Source organism: Myzus persicae, unplaced genomic scaffold, assembly GCF_001856785.1.
Source record: "Myzus persicae strain clone G006 unplaced genomic scaffold, MPER_G0061.0, whole genome shotgun sequence".
NCBI lineage: Eukaryota > Metazoa > Arthropoda > Insecta > Hemiptera > Aphididae > Myzus > Myzus persicae.
Genome location: NW_019101568.1, coordinates 1,899,058 through 1,920,663, shown reverse-complemented (window position 1 = coordinate 1,920,663; position 21,606 = coordinate 1,899,058). Strand labels below are relative to the sequence as shown.

General features: G+C 29.2%; 1 protein-coding gene across 2 annotated transcripts; it reads left to right on the top strand.

Moving 5' to 3' along the window:
• Nucleotides 1–5,758: 5,758 nt before the first annotated feature.
• LOC111029552 (glycogenin-1) lies at nt 5,759–20,248 on the top strand. Of its 2 annotated transcripts, XM_022308585.1 has the most exons (8): nt 5,759–6,289; nt 14,669–14,804; nt 14,904–15,078; nt 17,039–17,201; nt 17,264–17,390; nt 17,452–17,632; nt 18,041–18,679; nt 18,824–20,248. In XM_022308585.1, exons 1-8 carry the CDS (start codon nt 6,277–6,279, stop codon nt 19,718–19,720), a joined length of 2,331 nt encoding a protein of 776 aa, XP_022164277.1. In that variant the 5' UTR covers nt 5,759–6,276; the 3' UTR covers nt 19,721–20,248. The 2 variants fall into 2 exon arrangements, with proteins under 2 accessions (XP_022164277.1, XP_022164278.1); XM_022308586.1 differs by lacking the exon at nt 18,041–18,679 and having other exon boundaries at nt 5,763–6,289; nt 18,824–20,117.
• The last annotated feature ends 1,358 nt before the right edge of the window (nt 20,249–21,606 follow it).

Sequence of the window (21,606 nt, the reverse complement as noted above, 5' to 3'; positions counted from 1 at the left end):
ATCGGTGGTAATTTGCCAAACAAAATATAATTAACCATCATGTTTTGCGTACTAAAAAAACGGGGTTACGTCACATATCTTAGTGTCATAGGATTAAACTGTTAAATTACGTTTTTATTTAATACTTTTCTTTTCTATTATTCACTGCAGCGATTACCACATAGGTACCTAGATCATTGTGACGTTTTTAAATTAAAAAAAGTGTTAATAAAGTACGATAATATATCCCCGATATTACAAATATACAATTTTTTTCACAACACATATAACTATGGTAGAACCGAACTATGATGTGAGGTTCTATTTTCGCAAATGCTTGCCTCTACCCAACATAGCTATATTTAACTACATAAAAATGCATATACTAATATAATTATATATTAATATATCATATAGTCAAGGAGTGTGAATGTACTATATAATAATATTTGAGTTACTAAAAATGTCGAGTTGTCCGTTGGAAGTTTGACAGCGGCTTTTAGTTTCAGTTTAAATCAGTTGAGTAGGTAGGTAGTTAACTTGACTCATAATTCTTATAATATAAACTCGATATAATATAATATTATCAAGTGTAGTGAATCAAATAGCTGATCCAGATTTATATTTATACATTTTGAAATACATTATGCTCCGACTTCTATACACATTGTATTTTCATTATTAATTATCAATTATAATGTGTATGATGTATCGGACTAACAAATACTGCATTTAATCGTTCATATAATATTGTAAAGAATGACAAACCCTTATTTAGTAATGCGTAAAATATTTTGGAACACAATGTTTAATGTTACAGTGATTGCGTTAATTTTGGCATCATTTACTTTACCGATTTAACATTTTTTCTTGGACGATTTAATAAATTAATTCGAGATTCATAACGAACACTATTTTAACGGTAAATTTACTAAATCGTTTTCATTTGATATATATTGCATTATTTAATTGTTGAAAATGTTTACAAGACCTATAGGAAATTCTAAATTCGTATTTGTTTAATGCGTTTAATTTGTGTGCGTGTGTTTTTTTAATATCTTTATTTCTATAAACTGTGATATTTTTAAAATGTAATTAAAGTTTTTTTTATATCTAAATAATATATCAAGTATGACGTGTTGGGAACATAAAGTTTCGTATCGGGAATTTACCATATGGTCGCTCATAAAAGGCGTATTGATAAGATGAGCAAACGATTTCAGTTTTATTTTTAAATCGAACATTTTATTTTTGAACAAGAAAAAATAGATTTTCGCTTTCTAATTGGAAAAAAATATTAAACTCATATTTTGAGGATATGTATTATAAAATATCGTGATGTGCTCCAATTGAAATAAACGGGTAAGTGGATGTCGCTCTGGTGTACATTAGGTGTCTAGGAGGTCACTGTAATCGATGGTATTAAATTTGAATTCAATGATATTATATAATTGTATACGAAAGGCAAATTCTGAGCGGAGAGTGGAGACAGTATGTCAGTCCAGGATATTTTATATTGTTATTAGTTTATTACTTATTATTAATACGGTAGTCGGTAAGTTGAATTCGTATTATTCATAATGATATAATAAATTATCAGTGATGCTCGAAAAATATTATACATATAGGTACTTATGTAAAATTGGGATGTTTTGGAACCGAATTATAATAAAATGACTAAAATCGTTATTCTTTGTGTTAATTTGTAATTTTGTATAAATTTGAACTTAAAATAACTATAAACAAAAGCTGGAAAGCTGTATTTATGTTTATTTATAGATTTTTTGGTCACAGAATTAACTACCCACGTGGAACTTGTCTTAAATTTTCAATCTTAAGCTATTAAAGTTGAACATTTAATAAATTTTTAACTACAAAATCGTTTTTCAATTTGATACATTTTGTCAAAATTTGAAGTTTAAATGATTATAAAACAAAATTTTGAATACGTATTTTGAATATTTTTCTACTGATTTTGTAACGTTATATCAGGAGCCTAGTATTACATTTACACTTTTTTACCCAACAAATAAAATGTTATCGACATTTAAAGAAAAAAAAACTGAAAATATTGAAAATATCAATGAACATCTCAAACTGAGCCAAAATGTTTTAAAAACTATCAAATATATAAATTAATAAAATAAACATGCGGTGTAAATTGCAAGTGTCTACAAATTCGTCATTCGTCTATGAATCATAACAAAATAAGGAAATCGCTACACGAGAAATCAAGTGAATATTCAATATTGTACAACTTTCATCTTCAAACAATCGTCAAAATTTAATTTAACTTTCCGGTAAAAATTTTTTTTTGAAAAGGTATAGACAAACTTATAAGAAATTTTTTATTCAATTTTAAAATCATAGATACAAGAAGAAACATTTTTATGAATTTTTAACTCAAAATAATTTGAATATAAATCAAGTACAAAATAATTTCAGTATCAAAGCTCAAAATTCAAAAGCTCATAGAAAAATTATTATGGATTTACGCTCAAATTTTTTTTTAATTTCCACTAACAGCATCTTCCGAGCCACAATGTATTACATTTTCAATTTTTTTGACACACTGAAAAATGTTTTATCGACATAAATTCTTTTATATAAGTTTTTTCGACAATTTTTTACTTTTCACCGCCTATTTTATGAATGTTATGATTTAGTATTTTTTCTTATTTCTTTAATTTGACATGAAATTATAAAATGGAAAGGGCATACAATAGTTATTAGTTCTCATATATGGCTTTAAGACCTGCTGTAGAGTTACAGTATCTTGTCCTGCTTTTTCTGAAATGTGTTGGTAACTTCTAAGTAGTATACAATTATATGCGGTTTAGAATAATTCAATAATAGTAAGTAAACAAAGTAACAGTATTATCTTATCGCTGAGCTGTATACAGAGTTTAGCAGTAGATATATGAAATCGAGGAATTAATCTGTCAATTATAGACAAAACAGGTAGTATAAAAACAGTTGTAATCAATAATGATATTATAAAAAACAAAACCTTCGAGTGTCTATTTAACATGGATGTGTAAGATAAAAAACTGCGAATTAATGAAACAAAAATTACTTAACAATCGGATTTTTTTATAGAATTTCTGAGCCACTTGTATGGTCTCATATACCTATATTAGCCTAGGACAGCGGGGTTCTCATAATTTTTTGTTTGCGGAGCCCTTATGTTTTTAAAAAATTTAAGGAGCCCCAAAATTCAGAAATGTCTATTTGAGGCAACAATAATTCATAAAAAATATGTGGATTTATAAATAGTTTACAGTTTTAAACGTTTAAAATAATACATATTGGTACAGTTCAAATAATATTGAATGCAAGTATAAAAATTAAAAATGTAACTAAGAAATAAAATAATAATTTAATAATTTAAATTTAATTACTACAGATAATAAATACCCTCGGAGCCACGGAGCTTCTAGACTACTCTCGCGAAGCCCTAGGGCTCCGCGGAGCACAGTTTGAGAATCGCTGGCGTGGCATCTGCAAGTAACGGAATAATACAAATATGATTTATCATAAACTAACAAAGTCGTATTTAGGATTAACATTTTAGGGGGGGGGGCTAAAGCCCACCTAACAAAACTATTGATTTAAAATAATCTTTAGAGATCTTATGTCTAAATCAATAAGGGACATTTCAGGGGTTGGGGGCTAAATAGTAATCAAGAGTGCCAAGCCCCCATAGTCCTCCCTCCTAGTTCTGCCACAGATAAACATCAATATTGTCCAATAATCCCGTAGTTTTGGTTCAAGAATCTTAAAACTTCAATGCAATATTAAGTATAACACGAATTGATTTCTTAAAAATTCTTCAGTTCGATTTCTAACAAAATATTATACAATCTGTTCCTAAAATGTCTGAACAATAAGCTCGATTGATGTAACAGAAATACAGTATTAAGTCTAGCAGGATGTCTTAAAGAGCGAAGCCATCCACGATTAAACTACTAAAATGAAAATGTCGATTATATATTATAATGCGAAAATAATATTTTGTTAATACAATATCGTCGTTACCCCGAGTATAACCTATATATAGCCTATTATAGCAAGATAGGTAAATTGGATAAATGACTTTTTTCGGTAAATTGGATCCCGGGAAAAAATGGTAGTAGGTAAGTTGAGTCCCGGAGAATATAGATCCGTATCCCTATATAACGTGTCCCTATATACCTATATACACGAGATGGTGGCCCGCAGGCCCGCTTTTAAATTTGTTTTTTTTTTTAATTTCGGGGAAACCCTTTTAAAAATATTTATCATTCCAAACATCTGGATTTAACAAAAATAGCGGCAAACCCGGAAAATCTATCCTGCGTGTAGAACCATTACGTGTGAACTTTTCCGGTCCCGCCCGCGCGAGATTTACATAGTTTTTACTGCGTAGGCCGAGGTCAAAGGGTATAATATAATATATTATTATACATACCACGGCCGTCGCCGTAATAATAATAATAATATTATCGGTACGTGTTGAGAGAAAATAACCAAAGCGATAAGAGCATCGCGTCTCGTGGCGGGGTCCCGCACATCATCATCATAATATCGTATATTGTATAATACGAGTTCGTATAGGTACGTAGAGGGCTGCGTGTATTACGCCATTAATATAATATATTATTATTTTGTTCTAGAGGCCGTTATCGGATCCAACGTTATTATACGAAATCGCTGGTACTCGTAAGTAACGTCATCGGAGCCGGTCTTTGAAATAATATCATTTAGTATAGTATTATGCATGTGCTCACACGTTAGCGAATACAACTGCACCGTACACACGGGCACACGGCTATAATGTCATATACAGAGCGTTCCAGAATATCGTTAAATATTTTCACGGCCAGTCGTCACAATCCATTCGCTCAGTGAATATGTCAGTGGCATATCGGCGACAATATACGACTGCACATGTACGGGGGTATTATGCTACATGCCATAGAAGGCATATTGGGCTAACCAGTGGCAGTTTATTACACTATTATTCGGGGAGAGTGATGTGATTTTCGAAATATAAACAAATATATGAGGTGCCCATACCTATACCTAATTCATGCTTTTGAATGGTCGATTTTTTTTTCTTTACTTCAAATAGTCATGGAAAATATTAAAATATGGAACTCGAATATAGATAATCATGATGTTATGTGTGTACTGTATGCACCTATGCATTTCGTCAGACTCGCGAGACAGTGAGAATCTGCGCATTGGCTGCACTCAACTAGGTACTAAATAAAAATATACACTATTACAATATTACAGTATTAGACGTTGAGTTTGTCTCAAAACAGTACGATTATTATATTATAAAAACAGGAGTAGTTGAGGGTGGCTAGAAAAACATTGGCTTTTTAGTTTTTAATGTAAAATATTAGTAGGTACTATTGAGAAAAAATTATAATTATTTCTCCGTTTTAGTAGAAACATTAAAATTTTTCATACCAGTGGAACAATAAGTTCCCAAAATCTTTCCTATATAACTGTGATTAAAACCTCTCTCCCACGACCCGCACAAACACCCGTAGGCAAAACATTTACAATTTCGATAGGCTGCCCCGAGAACCGAATTTTTTTGCAGTTTTTGCGTTCGTGCCTTACGGACGCTATATCATTATTTATAATTATTATTTATTATCACCATAGTTATTACTTATTATTATTATTGTTATGCGATATACACCGCAATCGAAATGACGAGTGCGACCGCCGCCGCCGGAATCGCGACGCACGCAGCCGCAGAGGCGCAATAGCCGCACGATCGCATAGGTTGCCGTCGAGTCGCGCGTCATTCTCGTGCAGCAGTGCACATTGACCGGATCTCGTCGTATTCGTCGTCGTCATCGTCGTCGTCGTCGTCGTCGTCGTCGTTCTCGTCGTTTGCCGCATAACGCTTGATTTCCGGAAGGAAAAGAAAACCGACTCGTATAAAATATAATACCGCCGTCGTAAATTCAAAAATACTATAATTGGTCGTCGATTAAACTTTGAGGTGTTCCCTAGCCGTCTCGACGTTGCCCGCGAAGAATAATTCATAGCGCACACAAATCATACACGTACTTGGAGCGACGCAACGGGTGCAGCAAATATCGTTGTGCAACGAACCGACCGACCCCGACCGGAGACCCACAAGTACCAATATACCACGCACGCACTCGAGTGTCCGGTGACCTGAGTGCACGCCCGCTGCATCAGGACAACAGAGTCGGCGGCCCAGGAGACATATAATATTTTTTACATCCGTACTGTCGACTGCGACCGGTGAAAAGCGATACGCGAATCATGTCTTCACCGAGTGAGTACAACTATCACCATGCAATATATTATACACTCCATATATCATAATAGTATATGCGCATACAGGGTGTATCGGGTGGATATGACGTGGACAATAAATAACTAGTGCAGATAGTGATAATAATAAATATAATAATAATCTAACTATAGATATAACGTGATATCTTTTGTCACTCCCGTGCCGAAAGTTTAGCTGGCAGTAAGTCAACAAAAGATGATTTTATCTGCTCGCTGTTACTGTCCAAATAGATTTGATAACCACGAACGTGGCGATACGTTTAGTCTGATATTCTTAGGTATACCTAATGCTAGCTGGGAAGTGGGTTATAGTCTCTTGCTGTTCAATGAAATTTGTGAAACAGTGAATCTTGGTGAATCTAGATACTGAGAACAGCAAGAACGTGTTCATTATATATTACCAAATTGTATCGATAGACGCAGGTTCGAATATGTAAAATTGTCAAAGCCTCCAGAATTTAATATTATGCAGTAGACGGTCCTCGTTTTTGTTTTTTATATTTCATATTTATGTACAACGTTATGATTGCTTATCCGTTTTCGACTTTCGCTCCCAATAGTCCCAATATTGTGATTTTGTTTTTCTCTATCTATATATCTCTCGATTTCGTTATCGGGGTGACGACTGGACCTACCTCTTTAAACAGTCTCTGTTGTACATAATATACAGGCACGACCGTGGTGGTTTTTCAGCCCTCGTCTATGATTTATTCGAAGTGTTAGTAACCTGTACAGCTATATAATACGATGACACGAAACTGAACTAGTGATCACATATTTCTACTTCCAAATAAACCACAGTAGTATACGGTGCGTCGGTGCAGATGAATGTTTTTTGGACACCACAAAATTATTTATCGAACATCGTCTTGTAATTATGTTCATACATAGTTGTCGACAAAATCGTGAACAACGGCAAAATAACTGCAAATGTGATGCAATCGATTGATTGATCAAGTATAAGTTTTTAACAGAAATTCTCCGTTTTTGTGCGACAAAAAGCTCACATAGACTTAACGAAAAAAAAACAGCGCCTTTGACCTTGCTAGGCTATTTGTTTTTTTGAAAAAACTCCCCCCTCCCGCCCGCCCCACACACACACAATCATCACTGACTCCGACATATTATTGAGCAGAACAGGGACCACGACACATCTATATAGTCTTGACTATTTTTCCCATTTTCCATATACGTCTAAACACAAGTATGCATATCTCATTATCTCATAGTAGTGGCCCGCTCTATTATTATATCAACGACTGCGCAGTTATAACTGTGCATAATACTCATCTCTCGATTTTTGGTTGCTCGCTTTTTTGGCTTTTAATTATATTGACCCTGTAGCTTTAGTTACGTGTACAAAGATCGTCATATTATGGTGTTAAGTCTCAAAGTACCTACATTTTATTCAATGCGACCGCAATAATCTACATTTTTGATAGTGATGATATTTTGACTAGCTACAGCCACTACTTAAATGTTTCTTTTGGTTTATCTTTAATATTTATCCGAAACGGGATTTCCTGTTCACCATGGACTATTATCATGCCAAAGGTGTTCTGCAGATAACAACGTTGCAATATACGTATATATAGTAATACGAAAATAATTACACCAAATTTTAATTATGTAACTTTTATATATTTTCCACATTTAGCACTATCGATATCCAATTAGTCGCGATGTATTTGAAATCATTGTACATTTAAATGCACGTTGTACAATTCGACAGTGAGCTTTCCATATACTTAACATTTTTATTTATATCGGTGAATAACAAAATAAGTAAAATGTAGACTGATTTTATAAAATGTGTTGTACCTACAGCTTCTATTTTTTGATAGGGGTATTATTATACATGATTTGCAATTATGATTATTTTCTTTGTATGTAATTTCGATTACATACATAAATGTTACTATATTAAGATTTGAATTATATGTCGAAATTGTTTTGAATTTAGATATATTTTACCTTATTTTGTACTTGGCTTCAAATTATTATGTTGATAGATAAACTCTAAAATTAGCACAATTATCTTCTGTCTGGCATAAGGCATATACATTTTTGGCGAGATAAATAGTTGTTTATTTACAATTTTGAGTTTTGATACAGGTAATCATGACCTAATCTACAAAGAAATGTTATAATTTATTTTTTTTTTGAATTACCAATCAAAAATATTTATTACATCAAAAATTATAATACGATTTTGTAGGAACTTAATAATTTATATTTATTATACTGATACAAATTCACTATTCAATATTGACTATTGGCCAATAATGTAATTTACTGGTTTGGACAACTTAAATGATGAAATTATTTAGATTTTAGACAGTGTTATATTAGTGATTAAACAGCGTATAATTTCATAAACGAGCTACGGAGGTTAATGTCGTTAATGGTTATTATAAACGAGTTAAAGGGTAATAAGCAATAACTATAACCATTTGACATAATACTTTGTTTGTAAGTTATATTAGGTAATTCAGGTGACTTTAAATTCAATTGTTAATGTTAAATAATATATTTATTTTACAATTTGTATTGTTTGATAAATTATAAATGGGTTTTTCGTAACAAAAATATAATATATAATTAATTAATTTCCTCTGATTTTAAATCATAGTTCGACTTGAATGTTGACTGTATAATTACATAACAATCATGATTTAAATTATCTTGAGTATACCTACTTACTCAAATTAATACTGATCTTGTTTATTGAATTCGGTAATAATGACTAACTGAACTTGACGATTGAATATGTTAGCTTTACCTACTGGTTTTGAGTTGCGATTAGTGTTAACGACCTTAATTTATTTAGAGGCCTATATTATAATGTACTTTAATAGGTACTCACAGTATCATCTCTTTTATGCTAAAGATTAACAAATACAAAGTTCGTAGTTAACAGTAATTCATTAACACCAGAAATATTAAGTTAATTACTTGACAGATAAATATGTGGTTAGATGCATAATGAATATAATTTAAAATTAAAATATCAGATTCTATACAATTATTAGGAAGATTTAAATTTTTTGGTTCAGTTTCATTAATAACTTAAAATAATAAAATAATGTGATAATTTCTAAACCTATATTTATAAGTTACCTGGTAATTTTAGGTAAGCTTATAAATTTGAATGAAATTCTTACTTCAAAGTGCTTAAAATCAATTGAAAAATAAAACTAATCTACTGATGATAACAAAATATAAGTATATGACGTCTATTACCTATATAGGTATAGGCGTACAGCTGCGTATTAGGTAATAGACATGTATTGTATACTTTTTCCAAAACTAATTTTCTTACGCAATGAATACACGTGTACTATTCAGCTATTTGATGGCTAGAACGTTCAAATAATATAAAATATGATATTGATTCGTTATCAGTATTTTATAATAGTAACTGTCTACAGTAAAATTATATTATTATTTTATAATAGGTAGTAAATTTGTACAGCCCTATGCTATTAAAATATTTGAGCATTAGTAAACTTTAACTGATAATCATTTAGATTAATTGTTTAAAAAGTTTTTATGTATATCATACATGTATTTAAAAAGCTAGATTTATAATAATTTAGTATCTATTTACCTGAAGGTCTTTAGTTATATATTTATATTTTTTAATGGCTTAAACGTCTTATCATGTTATTTTTAGATTCAAAGTCAAATGCCGGAATACATAATATTATAATAATTTCATTTTTAAATTATGATTAGTTACACTTCAGTACATACGTTTCAATGTATAGATAACCCAAAAAATGACCTAGGCTGACTAATTTATTTAAAGAAAATGCAATTTGTACAATTGAATTAAAATAAATGACTACTTTATTATTATTATTATTATTATTATTATTGGTCAAACACAACTTTGGCTTCATAGGCCATTATGGTTTTTACGTTCACGTATTTAAGTTTATTAACTTAAGTCTAAAGGAACTATGGTAAAATTAAATACTTATTAATGTAATTCATAATTATTTATATATCATTTCTATAATTTTGTATTTAATTAGTTTCATTTAATGTAACTAATAATTTTAAAAAAAGTCGGTGAAGTCACTTTGCTGGATAGTAAGTGTAGAGTGTACGTTACCTTGTCATAAGTAGTATTATTTATATTGCTTTTAGTAGTTAATTTTTCTATTAGTAATACGGTAGGCTGAATTAATTTTATCCAAAACAAAAAAAAATCTCTTATATTTAATAATAGTATTGTAATATTATTTCACATAATATTACTATATTGCTGTTATTAATTAACTCAATACCGACGTATCATAGAACGGCGTGAATAGGTTGATAGTATAAATAGCTTAAAATATTATGAAAATTAATTTTTTTGTATTCAATAATAATATACGTAACTTTTTATTTTCATGTCGCTACGAATATATAAATATATAACAACAAAATAACTAAACCGTTACTTTTTCTAATATTTTGTCAAAATTTGAACTTTAAATGCCTAAATTGTAAAGTTTTTTACTCCGACTCGTGAGTAAAACTGTTACGGGTCCTTCAAACAAAAGAAAAATTAAACATTTCAGCAACAATTCATGTATACTCATGATTAGTACGAGAAAATCTAAAATATTTAGAAAATTATGCTTTGATAAAACAATAATAAACTAATAAATAATAATAATCTTTAGACAATTCTAACATCAATATTTGGAAAAAATTTTAAGTTTCTTTACTAATTAATTTTTGAATTACACAAAAAAAATTAATCGGTGGATTATGAAATATATTTTGTCTAGATCTGAATTTTTCCTTAAAACGGTCGTTGTACTTAATTTTTTTCCTACTATTTTGAAAAGTACTGTTAATTTTTGACTCTTTAATGTACCAAACAGATCCAATTTGCAACTTGAATATTGATACATTTTTACTGCTCCAAAAGTTGATGACCAGACACGCTTCAAAAATAACACTGTTGAACCAATTATCTAGAATAATGATATTTGCCTATTTATCCACGTACTTATTTCAATATTAAATATTTGATAGCAAGTGTGCAAATGATGTAGTATAATTAAACATTTTGAATAAAATATTGCAACTACAGTTATGGGTTTCAAAAATAAAAATAAAACAGATATCATATTATATTAATATTGTTCGCTTTATATTCTATATTATACTCTAACTACACAAAATACCTTTTTAATTTATTATGAAACTATAAAATATAATTAATATACAGGCATAATAATATAACAGTAATATACAGTGTCAACACTAGGAATCTTGGGTGACATGTAGCATGTAGGTATCATACTATCATGTTCATAATCAACCACTTCCATAGGCGTATTGATTTATATAAAAGGGGGCTATAGCCTATTCAATTTCTGGCACACAAAATAATATATTTTAAAATTGTAACCAAAAAAATTGATGGGATGGAGAGACCCCCTTAGACACCCCCCTCCCCCCATTCTTCTTCCCCTTACATAATATGATAGGCATTTAGCAATACGCATAGAGGTTTAGTTTTGACATTGTTTCACTAAATTGATCAATGATCATACATAAAATATAACTCAGCTTAGTCGTAATTATGAAAAAAAACTGTAAACCGTATGTAAATTTTCTGTACCCAGAACTTATTTTGTTTCTAACCTCATTTGCTTGGTACATTTAAGCAAAAATATCTAAATTAATAAGATATACGAATCATATAAAAACCAATTGCATAATAATTATTTAACACTTTACATACGATATACCACAACCACATTATTACCAATATAATATAATATATAATTTTAATTTCATTGATCAAAATAAATAGTAATTGAATCAACAATAAATTGGACTCATTAATTGTACTAAGTCAATTCTAAAAGTATAGTCGTTATTGATTGATAAGTTTAAAAACAAAATGTTGCACATTTCTATAAATGTATGTAATAATAATAAATAAATATACAATTATTATAAATGCATAACTTTTAAAATTTAAATTGCTGATAATTCATTTTTTTTATTCTATTATTAATTGTGTTGATGTAATTTTTAGTTGCATTCTGTACAATTTGTATTTTATAGTGTATTTTGGTATGTATTTGAATTTTGATTACCTATAACTTATGAATTACGATTATTCGAATAATACTACACACCTGTGATTCAATTAATCGATTCAATCAATCGATAGGCTGAATCAGAAATATATTCACCAAAATAACAAGCATTGGAATGATTCCAAAATTTTAATTTTCTCAAAATAAGTTGTGTCATCTAAATCACGACTCTACAGTGTTAGAATCATAAAAATAGCTATGTTAATTATTAATGGGTACAATAATATACGTTTTAATAAATACCTACATTGTTTGCACCGCATATATTTCAAAACAAATTTATTCACAAGTACATGTATATACTTATCCATAGGAATAACAAAATATTTTTCGTTTATTATGTAATTAACAATATCATTTAAAAAAAAATTGTATAGAATACTTTTATATTTGAATTTTGACATAGAAAAAAAAAGAATTTACATGATCTTTTTGCTTTTTGCCTAAGTTTAATAATTATAGTATATTACGCGGATGCATTCATCACATTCATTAACACAGTCAACTAATAATCACTAATAGATATTAATTTAAATACTTCGTATGGGACTTTTAAAGTAATCAACCGTTAGAACATTACGATTAAACACGATTGGTAAAACTCCAAAAAATATTCCCAAAGTTCATGAACATTATATCTGTGATGGCCATAAAACGAGTTATCATCAAGCTACTTTGTTGGAACACTGGTTTTACTATTTTGGTATATAATTGTTGAGTCCCAAATGTGAAATAAAGCCACAATGAAACACCAAGTTTAATTTCTTGGTAAAATGGTAACCGGTCAAACAACCTGAAAATTAAAAAGGAGTAAAGGTACACAATCGTATAAATGAGTTTATTGTTAGCTATTTTATTAGTCTATTCTATTTTCGAACGTGTTGATTGCAAGTAGACAATAATTTCTACAAGCTCGTCATAAAATGTATTTATATATCGTTGTACATTTCCCGCGCAGAGAAAATTAAATTTGACATCAAACAAAATACATGGCCATACTTGTCGGCAATATACTCCACGATTGCAAAGAAACCAATCGTAGACCAGTTGTCCATCAATCTCAAACGTTCTTTACGATCTCCGCTGCTTATGGTTTTGTAAACCATGTACACAGATATAACTATTTTGAAAGTAACTATTATAAGACGACCGAATTCAATCATATTTAGATTTAAATTCTGTAAAAAAATGTTAATAATTAATGTTAAAATTGCTAACCAAATAATTGTAGATCAAAGGTAACAATCTGAATCGGTGTAGGACAATTATTGAGCAACCTATCCCTATCATGGACCTAATAAACAATAGTATCTATTTAATTTATTAGTTAATAAAAAACAAATATTTACCGATAAATTCTATAGAAATAATTATAGATTTTAGTAATAGTTGATATCGGAAAAAATTAACATGTGTTTATTTAAAAAAACGAATATGTTTTAAATTTTAAAATAATTATTTTAGTAATGTAGAAAACCCTCCTGAAAATATAATAAATTATTATTTAATAACTTACCATGGTTATTCTGTAACAAGTTGATCTGCCATACTATTAATTTGTATTGACAAATTATTATATTGATTATAATTCACATGTTTCAGTAGGTAAATCAAAATAATCGTTAAAACAAGTAAACTAAAGTATCATCGATCATAGACAGTATCTAATCATTGATCAGACTTTAAACGATGACGTAGAGATGCATGTGATGAACTTGCAAGATTATAAAGCGATTTTTTATTTTGTTTTGATTAATATTAATTTACATAATATAAAAGAATTTTTAAATTATTGATTTTTTAATTTAGTATAATATGAAAAACATATTCTTAATTAAGTAGATGCACCTATTATTTGTAATTTTATTTAAATTAAGCCTACAAATTATAATAATCTTATTTGAATGATATGTTTATAGTTTTTTTATAAAATTGCAGTTTGCACTATCGATGGTTTTCTGATAAATCAATGACCATTACTCATTACCCTACCTGTTGCTTATTATTTTAACTTAAGACAGTTAATTATTTTTTGTCACATTTTACAATCAAAAAATAATAAATATTATTTCTTTTTCTAGGCGTTATTATAATATTATTAATTATTTTAAATACTGTTGTAATCCTCTTTTTAGTAGTTTATATTATTAAAATACTTAGCTTGACTATTGTAGTATCATATTATGTTCAAGATTTGGTACTTAAATCTAATAATTTTTTATCGCTTTTTGAATTATTTTCAGACAAGGCATGGGTGACATTGGCCACAAACGATTCCTATTCCTTGGGAGCATTAGTCCTGGCGCATTCATTGAAAACCGTTGGGACTGTGCACAAGTTGGCCATACTAATTACACCAGGTGTAACAGCACCTATGAAGTACGATTGAATATATTATGAAACTCGTGCTCTAATTAAAAAATCTACTTTTCCTGGTGTAAATTTTAAACAATTTTTTTTTTAATTATAATTTTTTAGACAACAAATCGAAGCTGTATTCGATGAAGTCAAAGTAGTGGACGTATTGGATTCTAAGGATCAAACACATTTGGCCCTGATGTGTCGCCCCGAACTGGGAGTGACTTTCACCAAACTGCATTGCTGGACGTTTACCAATTACGCTAAATGCGTGTTCCTCGACGCAGACACATTGGTATAAGCAATAATTGTTTTATTGAATATTAATATAATACAAAGTATATGTGGGTACAATAAAATAAGGAATCTGTTGGTTATCTATTTTATCTCGGTAGGTACTTGATTTTTTTACGGAATACGGAACGATGTAATATACTAATAACTAATATGTATATTGTATACTTATTAATTATGTACCTATTTACGTTATAATAGAATAGTGCAAATACTTCAAATTAGCCCCAAAAACCACAGTAAATTTGCCGATTAATCATCATACATTTTCTTGAGTAAACAACATTATTATTGATGTATGAAAATATTATCAGTTAACAGTTTCATCTTAAGTTTGAATTTAATGTCTAAAATTTTGGTTTGATAATAATATGTAATAACTATTATTATATTTATTAGATTTGCAGATCAATATCTTATAATATTGTTATTTGTTAGCTTAAAAATATTAAAACAAACACAGAAACCCAGTTTAAATCGATGAACTGTCCATTTCAATACTTCGTTTATAGATTTAAAAATAACTTCTTTTCCCATCCTCAATTGCAAAATGTTATCATTAAGTAGATTAGGTATGAGTTAGATTTTAAATATTTTATTGTTGGGTAATTAGTGTATAACATCGTAGGGTTGCTTCACATAATTAGGTAACTCAATCGGGCGTTATAATAATAGTACAATTTTGATAATAATATACCGTATAATAAAGAAATAAGTATAACTACCATAAATATGTTAGTTTGTGATGGTGGCGTTATAGTTGCTATATGGAATTCAACATCATCACAACCCTAGCTGTTTTTTTGTAAGCTGTAAGTAAAATTTTATTGGCTCATTTTTTATCGCATGTATGTAAAATTGGTTACTGGTACATGATCACCGAAAAATTGTGATATTAATTGCAAAAAGAGGGCTGCGGCAAGATGCGGGATACATGTATACGTGTATTTATAAACTTAAAATTATTAGTAATTATAATTTACTTTGATATGTCTAATGGTATCAGTGACAATTTTCAGTTTAGATTATTATGCGTAGTTACGAAAATGTATATTTATTCAGCACAGTTATTTATTAGTATTTTTAGACACGCACCAACGTCGGAGCACTTGAGACATTTCGTACTTGGGGTCGTTCCAAAATATTTGAGGTTCCCTACGCATTTACACTATTCTAGTGTAGAAAATGTGTGAATCACTTACATTAATGTACTGAAGTATAATGTAAAATCTGAGATTGCAAAAATACTGTCTAATGTAGTCACGTTATTTTAGAATATACATTTTTACAGTGCAACTTATAATTTATGTAGGCTAATTACATATTGCTTGATGAAACATTTCCTTCAAACTTATTATGTAGGCTGGAGAATAGGTATAATACACAAATTAATTATTTAAGCAATTTAGTAATGTAAATTTCGCTGGATGAAGATAAATTAAATTTGATTTTGAAGTAACATTGCACCTACCTGCACTCTGCAGGTATTCTATCAAAATTAAACATTTAAGACTCTCATAAATATTCTTAAAAGTTCAGCAATACCTGTTATATTAAATGATTATAAACGATTTTGCTATTTCATGGTTTATTATGATATAATTTCTTCTTGTCACGAATACTAGACTTTTACTCTGACAAACTACGAGACTCGATAAAATATAATATACGTTGTTACGTTGTATCAACAATATGAGTATAAAGAAAAATAAAAGCTTTAATATTGTTTGGGTTTTGTTATTATAATATATTCATCATAATATGTATATGATAAAATATAAAAATTAAATTGCAAGAAAACAATACTTCTCGAAGTAAAACAACTATAATACTGTATACCGACAATTACAAAGTTCAATTAGATTGTTAAAAATAATTTTTAGCTGGACTTTGTTCAGAAAACTAGTTAAAGTAATACGTCATTATGCATCATATTTTATCAAATTAATTATATGTAAAAGGTATTGCAAAACTGCGATGAACTATTTGAACGTGAAGAATTATCGGCTGCTCCGGATCCAGGATGGCCAGACTGCTTCAATTCTGGTGTCTTTGTGTACAAACCTTCTCAGGACACATTTGGCCAGTTATTAGAATTTGCAAGGACCAAAGGATCTTTCGATGGTAAAACGTATTTAATTATAACACTTATTTTGCATTAAATATGCTCTCGTTTTGTTTTTTAGGTGGAGACCAAGGACTGTTAAATATGTTTTTCAAAGAATGGTCTAACACAGATATTTCAAAACATTTATCTTTTACCTATAATGTAGTTTGGTCATCTACGTATTCATATTTACCGGCACTAAAACAGTAGGAATATACTGTGACCTTCTTTATTTGACAGTGTAATTTTACTAAACTATATTCTCAGGTTTGGTCAAAATATGAAGATCGTTCACTTTATATCTTCCAGTAAACCCTGGCTACAGTCGTTTAACACAGAAACCAGACTTGTAACGTCAACTCATGGAGGGTCTGGATTACAAGAACTATTGCAACTTTGGTGGGATTTGTTCTGTCGTCATGTCCATCCTCAACTTTCCACCGAAATGGTAACATATTACTAATTACTAAATTCAACAATAAGCATTACTTTTAAATTTTGGGATCAAAAAACCTATGTACTAAAATCATTGTTCTAACTGTTTGCTTAAACTAACTTGTGTTGTATAAAGCTCAACTAGAAATACTCAAAAGATCCAGTGTTACAACTACTCCGAAATGGTATGTAAAGTGAAAACGCTTTACTAAATATTAGTCTTAACATTTAAAGTTTTTAATTACACACGCATACACTCATCCTTCATAACTGCTGCTGGGGCTTCTGTCAATGGTTATTTTAGCTTTTTGCATGCTCTCATTTAGGCTTATATGGTGTATTTTTAATGATTTATTTTCACATATTGTATTTTACACAAATAACTTGCACCGTTTTGTTTTGTTTTTGCTTTTTTACACAGATAGAAAGTCGCCTCAGTAGCCGTTATTCCTATGATTTTCATCCCAAATCCCATAGTAAAAATAATACGTTTGATAATTATACTCCTCATAGTTTAAATAATTATATTCCTGATAGTAATTATACTTCTGATAGTAATACTTCAAATCATTATTATACTCCTACTTATGAACCTCCGAAAGAGGATCACTATGATTTTATTGACCCCTGGGATGTGTATTTGGTTGAAAAAAATGAGCAAATAAATTATGAAGTTAAAAAAGAGTGTGTTGATGGTGATAGAAATTTGGTGGAAGAATGTTCGAATAATCATTGTGAACAGGAAGTGGAAAATTATCATTCTATAAATAACTTTGATACGGAAGAGCAAACAAGAGAATGTAGTTTTCAGAAAAATCTAGTGGAAGAATGTAATACATTTGGAAATGATGAACAGAATAATGAACGTGTTGAAGAAGTAAGAGTGTTCAATGAGGAAAAGCAACTGCCAGAGCCAGATCGGTCAATAAGTGAAAAACAATATCCTGCATGTTCTGATGATATTCCCAATAACCTTTTCTCCAGTTTGAGTGTAAATAACTGTCGTCCTGATTCTCCGACACATTGCGAGGTACCTAAGGACCAGATATGTCACATAGATGTAAGTATTATATAATTTTTAAGCGTACATAATCTAAGAATTCAACATATTGTTATACATATATAAAATGTACATACTTATATAATCAATTGAAAAAAATTATAATTTCAGTTTACATATTTTTAAATGTATACATCTTTTCAGGGTGGTTTGGCTGGACAATTTGCAAGGGTTCCACTGGGTGAAAAAACAGCTGACCAAAAAGCATTAGAAGATTTTCTTCGACGTCAATCTTGGGAACAAGGAAACATGGATTATTTAGGCAGAGACAGCTTTTCGAATATATGGTCCAAGATTAATGAAACTCTTGGAAACGTTCCAGAAGTTAGTACTGAGGCTGTTCCTGTGACAACACCTACACCACCAGAAGTTGTGCATACTGAAGAACCAAGGCCATTGAAATCTGCTTTGAAGAAAACATCAACTACTATTCCACCAGTGAGTTCTGAACTTGAAGTCGATGGTACTGATCTGGCTATTAAACAATTGGAAAAACTCGATCTATCCAAAGATATTTTGAAAGAGCTGAAAACACCCGATACTCCTACTGTTACTGCACCAACACCTCCAACCACACCCGCTACCCAAGCTCAAGAATCAGTGAAACCAGTGCCCGTGGAACCTGTGAAAGAAACAATAGAATCTGATGATATTATTAAAGAGTCTCAACCGTCAGTAGAGTTAGAATCGACAAAACCAGAATTAGTGGAACTACCGACATCTGAAGCGTGTACTTTAAAATCAGTGGAAATAGAATTGCCGAAACCAGAACTAGTGGAACCTGTAAAAGATACACTGACTTCTGATGCAAGTACAGAATCAAAAGTTGAAGAAAATTCGCCTAAGTCCGATTCACCATTACCCAAAACGGACGAGCCAGTAAATACCGTACCTCAATCTTCTGAAACAGCTCAAGCCTCTCAAATTTCTGTTGATAATTCCACACCTTTAGTCTCAAACGATCCGCCAGTAGCTCCGAAACGTACTAATAAAGGATCGCCAAGTGTGCCTAAAAACACTAAATCTGCTGAGAAAAAATAAGAACTAAGAAGCAATATTATAATCAAGCCATATATTATTATGTACACGTTTTGTTTTGTTCCTCAGAGTAATATAGTTTTATTGATTTTCGTTTTTATTAACAAAATAGGCTGAACTAATTAACGGAAAATCAGAGCCATTTATTGTTTTTAGGCTAATTTCTTGCACACTTTAATTCTTATTTATATGCCATTTTCCTTCAAATATTTGATTAAACCAATTCACGTTAAATATTAATTAACTATTTGAATATAATAATATTTTAATAGATGAATGGATTCATATTTTTAAAATATGTGAATAAACAGTTATTATATCAATGTTTGGTTGCCTATACATGTTATTTTCAAGGAAAAATAAATACATTTTCTCCAAAGTGTAATATTATATTTATAAATATTGCTGTAACTTATTTGTATGATATACCACACCGTGTTTTCGTTGTAAAAAAAATTATAATTTGGAGTAGGTAATTCTAAAAGTTATCTATTGATTTATTTTTATAATATAATCCAATTCATCACAACGTGATATTCATTAATTGTTATAATTTTTCTTATCATAAGTTAAATTAATTATAGTTAAACAAAATATATCTACCAAAGTAATAAAATTAATCATGAATAAAATGTAAAATAGATTTGTTCTTGTTGTGTCATTGCATTGATGAATCACACTATAAAATTAATTTGATTTCAATTTTAAACATGACTAAGAAATAATCCAAATGTAAATAAACAAAATATGTTCTGATTATATTTTGAACCAAATAAAGTTCAGAATATATTATTTTCACTAACTTCTACATTCTATAATCGAATGTTAATTTAAAATTAAATAATCTGTAACAAATTTGAATAAAGGTATAGGTAAAAAATGTTATAAAAGCATGTCTGCATAATATGATAGATAATGGACAATGCACACGATATTATTTAAAACACACTCTTTTTTATTAATAAATGTTATGTTAGACTAAACTTGTCACTTTAATACATACAAATTAATAAATTACACATAGTTTATATTTTTAATAATTTAATATCTTTATTATATGCTTCAACTTTCAAACACAGGTGTGCTTATAAAAAAAGGTTTATTAGGTACTTATTAGTACACACTATATTCAGAATAACTTATTTATAATGCTACTATATTTTTGAAGTTTATGTTACTTTATTGTACACTCATGACGTGATATTTTGCAAACTGATTGTAATTAAACCCTTATGAAATCAAAAACATATGTTGTTACCCTAGAGGCCTAGACAATTTTATAAAACTACATAAAATAAAAATGATATTTTAAATAATAATTAATCGTCGTCCGCACAATGCAAAAATTAGTTATATTTCATTCTTATTTTTAGATAACCACATACTAAAATTATTGGTAGATAAAACTACTAATTTCGATGTTAATATCTATTTGACATTAAAATAATTTGATTCGTACACATTTACACTAAATATATAATTTAATGTTAAATTGATATGTGATATAGGTAATAAACTTTAATTTGCGTTATCTATAGTCTATACGTCTATATCTACAACTACTATTATCCAGATAAATGTGAATTAAACTATTATTATACATTGATTTCAAAATTAGAAAATAATGAACTGCCTTATAATGTATGCAATCAATTAATTTAATATTATTCTGTATTTTAAATTTAAAAAAAACTTTTACTTATGAAAATCAAATCGTTTTTTAATAAAAATATAACGTTACAATGGTACTTGGAACAATTTTATAATGTGTAAAAATGTTTCTTTATTCGTCCTCTAGATTCACTCTAGATTGACTCGAAAATTAGTGGACTGTTTTCAACAAAAGTCAAAAAGGTGCAGTAATGTATGCAGGATTTTAGTTCTGTTAG